Source organism: Sceloporus occidentalis, unplaced genomic scaffold, assembly GCF_023333645.1.
Source record: "Sceloporus occidentalis isolate IW3139 unplaced genomic scaffold, rSceOcc1.0.p SCAF_1, whole genome shotgun sequence".
NCBI lineage: Eukaryota > Metazoa > Chordata > Lepidosauria > Squamata > Phrynosomatidae > Sceloporus > Sceloporus occidentalis.
Genome location: NW_028316981.1, coordinates 220,619,571 through 220,632,559, shown reverse-complemented (window position 1 = coordinate 220,632,559; position 12,989 = coordinate 220,619,571). Strand labels below are relative to the sequence as shown.

Genomic DNA, 12,989 nt, shown 5'->3' with positions numbered 1-12,989 from the left:
GGATAATTTGATATGAAGTATTTGAGATGAATTGTGTGATACTTATATGGATAATTGTATGGATGGTATATGCATGGAAGGTTTTATTATATATGTGAAATTTTCTTTTTGAATAAAGATATTAAAAAAAAGATTTCTATCTGATCTACGTGTTGATTTGAAATATTTATATCCTGCCTTAATCTTCATACAAACAAAGGTAGCTAACATTCAACTACAGAAATTCTTTCCCAGTCTACATAAACACATATACCTGTTTTACACCAAGTCAGACTACTCGTCTATCAAGTCTAGGGTTCATTGCTCCAGGATTTTGGGCCGGGATCTTTCCCAACCCTACTTGGAAATAACATGGATTGACATTCTGCATGCAAGGCACCAGTTCTGATCAGCTATGGCTTCCCATCTCTTGCCAGTTTAAATGCTTCCTCTTAAAAAGAAATGAAGGTACAATTCACTCCCATAGGTGAAAACAATTGTTTTTAGAACACATAAGAGAGAGAACTAACTACTCTCAGAGGCTTCTGTCCTGTTGTTTTTAATGCTGCTGCCTTCAGAAGAAAAGGACATATGGACTTCCGGTTGGTAATGGCGTCCCGCTGAGAAGCTTTCGAACTAGCTGCTCGGGAGCCGATCGGACAGCGCAGTTTCTGAGGTGGTCTGGTGTCCCTGACACCCCAGAGGTTTCACCCACATATTGAGACCAGAGGGGGCCCGGCGGAGGCTCAGGATCTGTGATCTCGCAGTTTGGATCCCCAGATGTAAGTCGGGGAGAAGAGGGGCGAGACTAGGGGAGCCGAAGGGCATTCCACGGCCACGCTGCTTCCCCGTAATCGGATAGAGGTGCCTCCAACTTGGAAAAAAAAGATCGCTAGATTGTGGACACTCAATGCGTTTTTTATCAAGCTTGATATTAATGCTTTCACGACCATCTTTATAAGGCTCGAGTATTGCATTTATGATTTATAAGAGCGGAGAAAAGAAGTGAAGAAGTGATCTGATAGGAAATATAAGGATGGAAATATAAGGAAGGAAACCTGACTGGAAGAAAGTAAATATAAAGGCAATTGTCTGTGGGGGGGGGGGGGGGAAGAGAGAAGGAAGGAAGAAGAAGAGACTATAGAGAAGAGGATGTTAATGTATATTGAAGGTGAAAATGTTCAGATGTGGCAATGGCTGCAGAAGCCTAAATTGGCTACAGCTGGAGTCCAGAGCAGCAGCCAGATGGGATGTTCGAGGTCAACTGAACAGGACTAAATGTAAACATGCTATGTCTTCAGTCTCAAGAGGGATTGGTGTCTGTGATGCACAGCAACTTGTGTATGAAGAGGCTGGACTTAGTGGTCGCCTCATGCTAATATTGTATATAAGGAAAATGCTGTTCTGGTGAATTGTGGGAGATTGAGAGTTTGGAGATAGTGTGGTGTGACAGTAAGAGTTTTTGTATAGTAGTGACTAGCCCGTGTTTATCTGAAACAAAGTAATAAAGCCCTCTAAGGAGTGAACTGCTGGAGTGTGATTCTTTGATTCAGCAGCTGTTTCTCCAGGCACTGTTCCAGCAAGCTGAACCAAAAGAAATAGTGAATGATAATTTAGGTAATTATCTGATTGTAGAACTGAAGTGCCAAGATCGAATACTGATATGTGTTGGAATATATGGTGTGTTGGAGAATAAAGGAAAATTTTACAATAAAGAGTTGAATGATTTGAAAGACCCGGCGGCGGCACGGAGGAGTAAGAGGCCGGCCCTTTTACACAACCCAGCCGGCTCTGGAGCCACTTCCCCGCTGCTTTTTGGGGGGGAAATGGCATCGAGAGCCCAGCCGCCGAGGATCCTCTCTCAGACCTCCAGAGCCAGCGTGAGTGCCTGCTGGCTGGGAGAGGACCCAGCAAGGACCCCAGAGACAGGGAGGTGGCTATGCCATTCGTCTATCCCTGAGGTTTAATTCCGGCGCATAAGGCAGACTTAAAAAGTCGCCTTATACGCCGGAAAATACGGTATATTATTATGTCGCCACTTTAACCTGGACATTAGATTGGATAAGATTAAAAAAGAACAAGATTATAAATTTAGAAAGCACAGGACTGATATACGGTTAACATGGATATTTGTTTTATGAAAAAGATAAAATAAATAAAGAATTTAACAATCATCTGAGAAGGAAAGCAAGGACTTAACCAAATTAGAGAATAATCAAAGAAGAATAAAAACAGAAGAAGAATTATTTCAGGAGGGATATACTTGCAATTGGTTCTTATATAGAAGAATAAAAGAGAGATCTATTTAAGATATGAAATTGAATGGAATAGGGAAAGGTGAAACAGAATTTGAAAAGATTATTATGCAAGAAGGGCCTTGAGAAATCTCTAAAATTTACCAATTATTGGTAAAACAAGAACCGGAACAGGAAAGTATAAAGAATTGTATGATAAGATGGGCACAAGATTTAGGACAAAATATTCAACTTGCACAGTGGGAAAAGAATTGGACAAGAAGAGTTAAATACACAAAAAATTATGCCATTCAAGAAAATCTCGCCAAAATGCAGTTTAGATGGTACTTAACACCGGAAATAATATCGAAAATGTCAAAGAACTGCCAAAATAAATGTTGGAAGTGTAAAAAAGAAACGGGAACTATGATTCATTGTTGGTGGAAGTGTAAAAAAGTAAATCAGTACTGGACAGAAATACATCGGAAAATTCAAGGAGGACTTAAGATAAATATTATTAAAGATCCAAAGATGTATCTATTGAATATGATAGAAGATAATGATTTAGAAAGGAAGCACGGGAAGCTAATATTTTATATGATCTGTGCAGCTAGGATACTACTAGCCTCATTGTGGAAAACCGATCAGACCCCTGACATAGATATGTGGACATTGAAGGTGTATGAATACATGGAAGTGGACAAATTAACTTGTTGGATAAATAAAAGTTCAATAAGTAAATTCAAGAAGGACTGGGAATCATGGATAGATTATTTGAAAGCAGAAGAAGGAACTTACTCCATTATTATTTACAATTAAATTAAATAGACAAGAGAAGAAGGGAAAATCATTTCACTTGATAACAGTATGAAATAGTGTTAGGAAAAATAAGATAATGAAGGGTTAAGGAAACATAGCAAAGAAGGTAAAAGGAAAATTGAAATAGAGAACTATACATATAAGGAATAGTGAAATAGAAAATATATAATGAGGTATAGAAAGTGACAATTTTTGTATAAATGATGAATCACAAGCCTCATACAAAGTGGTGGAATGGAAAAGTAGAAACTGCTAACAATTACGAATATATAATTGACGCAATATAAATGTATTTTAATTTGTGAAAATTTAATAAAAAATATTTTTTTAAAAAAGATGAAAAGGACATATGGCCATAACTTTACATTCAGCCCTCCATATCCACAGATTTTTTTATCCACTGATTCAAGCATCCATGGCTTATTCATATATATATATATATATATATATATATATACATATACACACATACATACATACACACACACACACACACACACGCACACACTCCAAAAAACAAACCTTGATTTTGCAATTTTTTAGAATGGACACCGTTTTACTATGCTATTTGACAACTTGAACATCCACAGCTTTGGTATCAATGGGGGATCCTGGAACCAAATTGTAACAGATGCCAAGGGCCCACTGTATAACATGCAGAGATGCAATAGGCTCACAAGAACATTTATTTGTTTCCTGAACTAGCAAAATCATAAAATCCTAGAGTTGAAAGAGACCAGAAGGGCCATCCAGTCCAGCCCCCCTGCCATGCAGGAACTCACAATCAAAACACCCCCAACAGATGGCCATCCAGCCTCTCTTTAAAAACCTCCAAAGAAGGAGATTCCAACCCCTCACCCCTGTACACACACACACACCCCAAGGAAGCATCTCCCACTGTTGAACAGCTGTTACTGTCAGGAAGTTCCTCCTAATGTTGAGGTGGAATCTTTTTTCCTGCAGTTTGAATACACTGCTCCAGGTCCTGTTCTCTGGAGCAGCAGAAAACAAGCTTGCTCCATCCTCAATATGACACCCCTTCCAATATTTAAACAGGGCTATCATATCACCTCTTAAGTGCTTTTTTTCCAGGCTAAACATACCCAGCTCCCTAAGTCTCTTCTAGTAGGGCTTTATGGTTTCCAGACACACACACCTGGAGGTGTGCATGGATCCTGTCCCCTTAGGGAACAAATGAGGGCACACTTGTACCAAAAGAGAGGATAGGAAAGGCGCCCTGTGAAAAACAGACACACACCCCCGGGGGGCGGGGGGGGGGGAGGGACACAATTCCCAAACTTTAGTCCTCCATATATTTTGGACTTCAGCTCCCAGAAGCCCTAGCCAGCTTGGCTAGCAGTCAGGAATTCTGGGAAATGAAGTCCACAACCTCTGGAGAACCAAAGTTTGGGAAGCACTGCAAGTTTAAGGGCAAGTGTTTTCACATTTCCTTTCCACTAGGCCATTTCTGCATTTATGGAAATTGAGAGCTTTAAAGTTGATATTTTATGTCTCAGGTTCTTCACTATGATGCGGCAGTAACCCTCACAATAGACAAAAGGGTGTATTCTGCTTTCTGGGAGAAAGGCCACATACAAATGAAATAAATAAAAATAAATAAATACTATCGATGAACTATTTCATTGCTCAAAGCACGTCCTTCGTATTCATATCATAATTAAAATGTCCATCAGTCATGCAGATTCACATCTATCTTACTTGCTACCCTTCAAAAATGTGGTCAAACTGCCCACATAAGACACACCATTTCATTTGTTCAAAAGGAAATTTTCTTAAAGCTTTTCCCCCCTGGTCTATGCTAGATTACTCCAAGCTGTAACATGCAAATAAACACACATTTCTACTCCCTGTTTAGATGACTCAAGGATAGTAAGAGAGAACAACAGTTCATTTTCAAGCCCGGATAAGTCCAAAGGGTGCTCAACAATGGCTTCTTTTCATCCTGGAGAGAAGTGACCAGTGGGGTCCCACAGGCCTCTGTCCTGGGGCCAGTGCTATTCAACATCTTTATCAATGACTTGGATGACAGAATTGGGGGCATACTTATCAAATTTGCAGATGACACCAAATTAGGAGGAGTAGCTAATACTCCAGAGGACAGGGTCAAAATTCAAAATGACCTTAATAGACTAGAAAGCCTCAGAGGATGGCGATGGCAAATCTCCTCCAAAGAAACCTGCCAAGAAAACCCCATGATTGGTTTGCCTTAGGGTCGCCATAAATCAGAAACGATTTGAAGACACACAACAACAGGGCCCATGCACACATTCAGATGTGCATGCGTACAGACACACAGTCTTTTGCTAACAGGGACACATTCAACCTGTAGGAACAGGGAAATCTAAACCTCCCTTCCTGACCCAATGAGACCTCCTATTTGGGGAGGGAGCCAAAAACCCTTCCCCTCCATCCCCCTCTCCATCTTTAGTGCAGTGCATTTTCCTCATGCACTCTCAGAAACAATTTCATTTATTTACTTTTATTAATTTCAAGGATTCATATCTCACCCTTCTCCCACAACGGGATTCAAGGCGGGTATAGCAACCTGCTGGTCCAAAGCTGGATCAACATCGTCCATTGATCAGTTAAGTTGGAGAAGGCTTTGGGGCAGCCAAGAGCCACATGTGTACCCCAGCCCAACATCCCTTTAATACATTTTTAGATTGCACATCTCACGGGTTGGTGACCTTCCATTATTATTGCCACATATACTGATGGAAATCTATCAATTAAAGAATCCCAATAAAGACTGTGAGTGTGGTGTGTGTACCTTCAAGTTGTTTTCGACTTATAGGGACCTTAAGGTGAACCTACCGCAGAGTTTTCTTGGCAAGATTCTTCAGAGGAGGTTTGCCATTGCCATCCTCCGAGGCTGAGAGAGTACGACTTGCCCAATGTCACCCAGTGGATTCTAACTCCGTGATACTATGTTTAGATGCAAACAAAAAGACCGCACATCCTTCTGCAGCAGATTAACCAACATGGAATGGCTGCTAGCCCTTGCCCACTGTTTGCCCCAAGGGCTGAGACAATCCCTCTGCAGATTAAACCCACAACAAGGAAAGCGTTCCTATGAAATAAAGGCTTCTGTGTGCCTTACTCCAGTTTCACCTCAGTTCTGCGCTTAGGAGGAAAGGCAGAGGGATGCAACTATGACTAGGAGCATCCGCTCACACGCAGCCATGTGGCAATGAGCAGAATAGAGGAAAGGGGAGGACTCAGATTAGCTTACAGTTTAACAAAACAGTATAATTACATTCTTGTGGGCAAGTCATTCCTCTGCCCTTTAATCCACAAAACAGGGATACCTTTAAGAGGCCAACCAAAATGCATAAAATATATAATGTTGCAAACTTTCGAGGCTTTCCATTGGCTTCCCATCTACCGAAGACACAACAAAAAACAATTCTTCCTTTTAATTTCTGATATCCTTTTAAAACATGGCTGTATTAAGAACAAAAATAATAACTGCTTCGCAGAGAACAAAGTAATACTAATTTTTCCCTCTTCCTCCCAATAAAAAGCTTGCGACATATATATTTTATCCATTTTGGTTGTCCCCATAAAGGTATCCCAGCCTTGTGGATTCTGGGTGGGGCTATATTTGTGTTCCCCAGAGAGGTGGAGGAGGAAATATAAACACAAGCAGCCCTCCCAGAAACCTTGGAGGGGGGGGGGAGACAGGGGGAGGGGACTGCAACAACAAACTACACTTCCTGGAGCCATGGCAGTTCTAGTAGTGTCAAACTGGATTAGTTCTGCAGTGCAGATGCAGCCTCAGTAGCTTAGGCAGGAAGGAAGGGGGCTCCAGTGTGGTCACTCTTTCCCCAGCAACAGCAGGCGGAGGAGGAGGAGGCACTATTCCTTGCTACCTTCTTGAGAGGGCTGCCGCTAACATGGCTATGTTCGTGCCCATGCCTGTGCCTGCCCATGTCCTTGTTTCTGCCCATGCCCCTAGCCCTGCCCATGTGGTTACATATGCCCCTGCCTGCACCCCTGCTTATACCCATGTCCATGTATGCCCCTGCCCATACCTATCTCCCTGGCTTTGCCCCTATCCCTTACCTACGCCCCTGCCCCTATCCTACTTGTGCTCATTCCCCTGCCCCTACCCCTATCCTTGTTTACACTAGTGTCCATGCATACCCCTGCCCATACCTATGCCACTGGCTCTGCCCCTGCCTCTATCCCTTACCTATGGCCCTGCCCCTGTCTGCCCCTACCCGTTCCCACCCATGCCCCTGCCCATCCCCCTGCATGAAACTGCCATTACCCTTGCCTTTTCTTGTGCCCATTCCCACAACCCTGCATCCCCCTGCCTCAGCCCATGCACCTATCCCCCTACATGCCCATGACCCTGGCCCTGCCCCTATCCCTTACCTGCATGTCCATGCCCCTGTCTGCCCCTGCCCCTATCCCTTAACTATGCCCCTGCCCATGTCTGTCCCTACCTCTGCCCTTTCCCGTGCCCATGCATGCTTCTGCCATTACACCTGCCTCTGCTTGTGCACATGCCCATGCATGCCAATGGCTCAGCCCATGCCCCTATTCCTTACCTATGCCCCTGTGGTGCCCCTGCCTCCACCCCGTGCTTATGCCCATGCCTCAGCCCATGCACCTATCCCTGCCCATGTCCTTACCTATGCCCCTACATGCCCCTGCATGCCCATGCCTCTACCCCTGCTTATGCCCATGCCCATATCTATGCCCCTGGTTTTGTCTCTATCCCTTACCTATGCCCCTGCTTGCCCTTGCCCCTATCTTTACTCATGCTCATGCCCTTGCCCCTATCCTTGCTTATGCTCGTGCCCACTCATGCCCCTGCATGCCCATGCCTCTACCCCTGCTTATGCCCCTGCCCATGCTCATGCCCATATCTATGCCCCTGGTTTTGTCTCTATCCCTTACCTATGCCCCTGCTTGCCCTTGCCCCTATCTTTACTCATGCTCATGCCCTTGCCCCTATCCTTGCTTATGCTCATGCCCCTGCATGCCCATGCCTCTACCCCTGCTTATGCCCCTGCCCATGCTCATGCCCATATCTATGCCCCTGGTTTTGTCTCTATCCCTTACCTATGCCCCTGCTTGCCCCTGCCCCTATCCTTCCTCATGATCATGCCTTGCCCCTATCCTTACTCATGCTCATGCCCTTGCCCCTATCCTTGCTTATGCTCATGCCCCTGCATGCCCATGCCTCTACCCCTGCTTATGCCCCTGCCCATGCTCATGCCCATATCTATGCCCCTGGTTTTGTCTCCATCCCTTACCTATGCCCCTGCTTGCCCCTGCCCCTATCCTTCCTCATGATCATGCCCTTGCCCCTATCCTTGCTTATGCTCGTGCCCACTCATGCCCATGCATGCTTCTGCCATTACCCTTGCCTCGGCCTGTGCCCATGCCCCTTACTACCTATGCCTCTACATGCCCCTCCTCGTATACCTGCGCCCCTGGCTCTGCCCACATCCCTGACCTATGCCCCCGCCCCTGCCCATCCTTATGCCCTGCAGCATGCCCCTCTCGGCCACTCACCGGTTGATGCGGTGGGCGAAGGCCCGCCGCTCGGGAGCCGCCATTCTCCTCCTCCGCCGCCCTCCTCGCTCGGCCTCCTTTCAGCGGAGGGGAGAGAGGGACGAGGGCTGGGGCTGGGCGCCTCCCTCCCTCCCTCCCTCCTCGCTTGCTCGCTCAGTGGCGCCTAATCAGGAGGCGAGACCAGGCTCAGAAGCCGAGGTTTAAGCGCCCCCTGGCGGGCGGCTGCACACAAGACGCCCATGTCTCAGGGGCCGTCCCCCGGGGCCGCCTCAGTGCTGGGGAAATTATGGCACCTGGAGCTTGTTGTGGCAACAAAGCTCTCTCTGACAGCCAGGGAAGGTTGAATGTCTCAAGAAAACTACAGTTCCCAGGGATCCATAGCACTGGGTTATTCAGCGGATTTGTGTGCTGGCTGCCCCTGTCCCAGTGGTTCCCAAACTCTGGTCCTCCAGGGTTTTTTTGGACTTCAACTCCCAGAATCCCAGTCCATTAGCTAAGAGGGCTGAGGCTTCTGGGAGTTGAAGTCCAAAACACCTGGAGGACCAAAGTTTGAGAACCACTGCTTTCTCAAAGAACCCTCAGAGGTGTTTTGTTTCCTTTGTCAGTGCCTTCCCCCCAAATATTCAGCCCCCAGATGCCTTGGCGACCTCCCCTCCGAGGACTGACCTGGGCTGGCCCTGCTTAGCTGCCAAGCTCAGATGGGAATCTGGTGGTGCCTTTAGGGCAGTGGTTCCCAACCTTTGGCCCTCCATTTGTTTTGGACTCCAACTCCCAGAATCCCTAGCCAGCTTGGCCAGCAGTCAAGAATTCTGGGAGCTGGAGTCCATAACACCCAGAGAACCAAAGTTTAGGAACCATTGCTTTAGGGTATTACTAATAATAACAACAACAACAACAGCGACATTTATTTCATACCTGCCACTCCTCTTGGATCAAGGCGGGGAACAATCATCATCATCATCATCATCATCATCTTATTATTATTATTATTATATATTAAATAAATTAATAACATTTTAATTTATACCCTGCATTTTGTAAAAACAATCCAAAGCAGCTTACAATGTTAAAAGAATACACCATATATACAAAATGTCCCCATATATTATCATATTATTATTATTATTATTATTATTATTATTATACTTATTTGTGTCCCGCTCTTTTCCCAGAACTGGGACTAAGAGCAGCTTCACAATATTTCAAGAACAACAAGAAAGCAACAATGGACCATTAAAACACAATAATTGTAGTTCTGTGAGACATTTAGGCTTCTCTCTCAGTCCCTACAGTTCCCTGGGTTGTCTATGCCATGGTAGTCAAAGTGGTGTCAATCTGGATCATTTCTGCAGTGCGAATGCAGCCAGAGTGGCTTATTATTTCTGCGCAGAAGTGCCAAGGCTTGTGCTGCTAATTAGCTAATTGGCTTACTAATATGTGTACAAGTTTAGATAAAGTCAAGGGGGAAGCCCCACACTAAAGCCCACAGTTCACATGCAGTTAACTTCCTGGGATTATTGGATGAAAAGATTTCCAGGCTTCCTGTTCTTCTTCCTGAGGCCCTGGAGAATGGCTTCCAATTTGCTAAGAGCATGACATCTGTTCAAAGACGCACACACACACACACACACACACAAAAGGGAGAGACCACCACCAGGGACGTAGCCAGGATTTTGGGAAGGGGGGGTCCAGACTAAGTGCCACCATTCTGAGAGGCTAAGAGCCCCGCCACTGATAGGGTTGCCATAATTGTCCACTATTACCAGGGACAAAATGTGGAACAAATTCGAGACCAAACTGTAGGGCAACCGCAGTACAAAACTCAGCCCAAAATGTAGAGTCATAGAGTTGGAAGAGACCCCAAGGGCCACCCATAGAATCATAGAATCAGAGTTGGAAGAGACCGCAAGGGCCATCCAGTCCAACCCCCTGCCATGCAGGAACTCCCAATCAAAGCATTCCCGACAGATGGCCATCTAGCCTCTGCTTAAAGACCTCCAAGGAAGGAGACTCCACTACACTCCATTGAGGGAGTGTGTTCCACTGTCGGACAGCCCTTACTGTCAGGAAGTTCCTCCTAATGTCCATCCCCATTCTGCCATGCAGGAACTCACAATCAAAGCATACCCAACAGATGGCCATCCAGCCTCTCTTTAAAGACCTTTAAAGAAGGAGACTCCAAAGAAGGACAACAAGATGCAGGAGCAGTTGGTTATTATTTTAAAATGTTGAAAGGATTTAGCAAATGGAAAAGAGGATTTGACGTTGAAAACCACTGAAACCCAAGAGAAAAGGGGGAAGCTGCTTGCATTTACTTCACAAGACATTTATTCATTTATCTATTTCCTTGGGCACCTCTTTCCCCCCTTTGTTTCTGCTGGAGTATAGGAACCCACTGGGAGGCCTTGGGCCAGTCACACTCTCTCAGCCTCAGAAGGCGGCCATAGCAACACCCCCCTCAAAAAGAAAAAAAAGCTTGCCAAGAAAACCCTGTGATGGATTCACTGTTAAGCCAAAAGTGACTTTGAGGCCCACAACAACAACGACCATCACCACATTTTCCTTTTGGGGACAATAAAAACCAGACTAGGGCTACTTAAGAAAAGGTTTGACGTTCTAGCTCTTATATAGTCAAGAGGTTCTTCTCAATGTCCAGCTGCAATCTCTTTTCTTGTAATTTGACCTCATTGGCTGGGGTCTGAGTCTTTGGAGCGGCAGAAGACAAGTTCACTCCATTCAGGGTGACTAGGTGTCCTAACTGCAAAGGAGGAGAAGGCACTGCAAAATGTAGGGCATTACCAAATAAAAGCTAAAAACATGTAAATATAAATGCATGCTTCCTCGTCATGCTCAAAATGGAGCACATTTTAAAATTTATCCTGGACAGAAGGTTAGAATGTAAGACATGTCCTGGAAAAGGAGGACCTTTGGTCACTCAGGCTCCATCAACAGTGCAGGACGATGTCCTGGGATGATGCATACCTGTCCTTTTCAATGCAAGTCTGGCCTGGAAGAGGTTGAGATGCTTTTAGGAACTACATATAAAACAAGGCCACACCACCCCCTAGTGCAGTGATGGCGAACCTATGGCAAGCGTGCCAGAGGTGGCACTCAGAACCCTCTGTGCGGTTACATGTGCCATCGTCCCAGCACAGAATTTGCCAGAGTTTGTTACTAGAAAGCCAGGGAGCTGGTTCATCATCATCCTCCCATTCTCTGCTGCAGATGGCAGGCAGGCAGGCAGGTGGGCGGGCGGGGCGGGCGGGCGGACGGACTTGTGGCACCGTTTGAGACTGACTGAAAGAAAGCAGTTGGCAGCATGAGCTTTCCCAGGCTTTCCTTTGCATGTATTTGGTGGAGTGGAAAACCAGGGATAGGCCTATACAGCGCCGCGTGGGGGAAAGCGATGGCGTGTGTGCTCATGGCACGTGCACCGCACCACACCGTGAGCTCACGCCCCATTATTTTCAATGGGGCTTCAGCACACACACTTTTTCTCTTACTCAGGGGTCCGGAAGAGATCCCCCACGTAAGGGAAGGACCCCTAACAACAACAATAACAACAACAACAACAACTGGAACTCCATTTTAACAGACCAGTCTGTTTCTGTAACAGAAAGGGTGGTAAACAAAGACGAAAACGAGTAAATAAACATGTCCTTTAAAAGTCTTCACTGATGTTAATATCCATCCATTTGTGTTTTTGGCGATGAATGACTGTGCTTATAAAAATTAAAAATTTGGCACATCAGCAGTAGTAGTTCATTAGACCCATCAGTGCAGTTGTGGCAAATCGGATGTCTATATCAGGCCTGCACAACATACGGCCCCTAAGGGTCCTATAGGCCGGCCCTTTTCGGCCGTGCAGGAATACATAGGATCTGAGAGCTGGAAGTTACTACTAAGGGGCATATAGGCTGAACCTCTTAGGCCGTGCAGGAATACATAGGATCCTAGAGCTGAAAGTTACTACTACGGGGCATATAGGTTGAACCTCTTTGGCCGTGCAGGAATACATAGGATCCTAGAGCTGAAAGTTACTACTAAGGGTATTATAAGCCAACCCTCTTCGGCCATGCAGGAATACAGATAATTCAAGATAGTGGGAAGGGAAAGGATTAACTGGGATAATTGGAGAGTTTGCAATGGAAGGAAGCTGAGGATGAAGGGGAAAAGGGAAAGAGAAACTGGTACATTATTAAAAGCAGCTGAGAAATTAGGAGGTCAGAAGGTCTGAAGAAAAAACAAAGCAAAGTGCATGAACACATAAATTACTATTTAACATAACCATTTTTTATTATAAAATAACCATACTAGAACTGTCTTTTGCCAGCCTTTTTGGACTCTCTGCTGCTGGTTTTGCCTCTTTGGCCTGCTGCTGGGCTCATCAACAGGGAGCTGGTTCAT

At 45.4% G+C, this 12,989-nt stretch overlaps 1 protein-coding gene across 4 annotated transcripts in view; it reads right to left on the bottom strand.

The window, feature by feature from the left end:
- LOC149323499 (dedicator of cytokinesis protein 7-like) overlaps positions 1 to 8,681 on the bottom strand; it is a 167,798-nt gene extending 159,117 nt beyond the window's left edge. For all 4 annotated transcript variants that reach the window (XR_016276060.1, XM_089489066.1, XM_089489068.1 and 1 more), the window contains exon 1: positions 8,583 to 8,681. Coding sequence is in view for 3 of the 4 variants with exons in the window: in XM_089489066.1 (XP_089345192.1) it covers positions 8,583 to 8,626 (44 nt within the window). In the remaining variant the exon portion in view is untranslated. The remainder of the gene's footprint in view (positions 1 to 8,582) is intronic.
- Between the last annotated feature and the right edge of the window lie 4,308 nt (positions 8,682 to 12,989).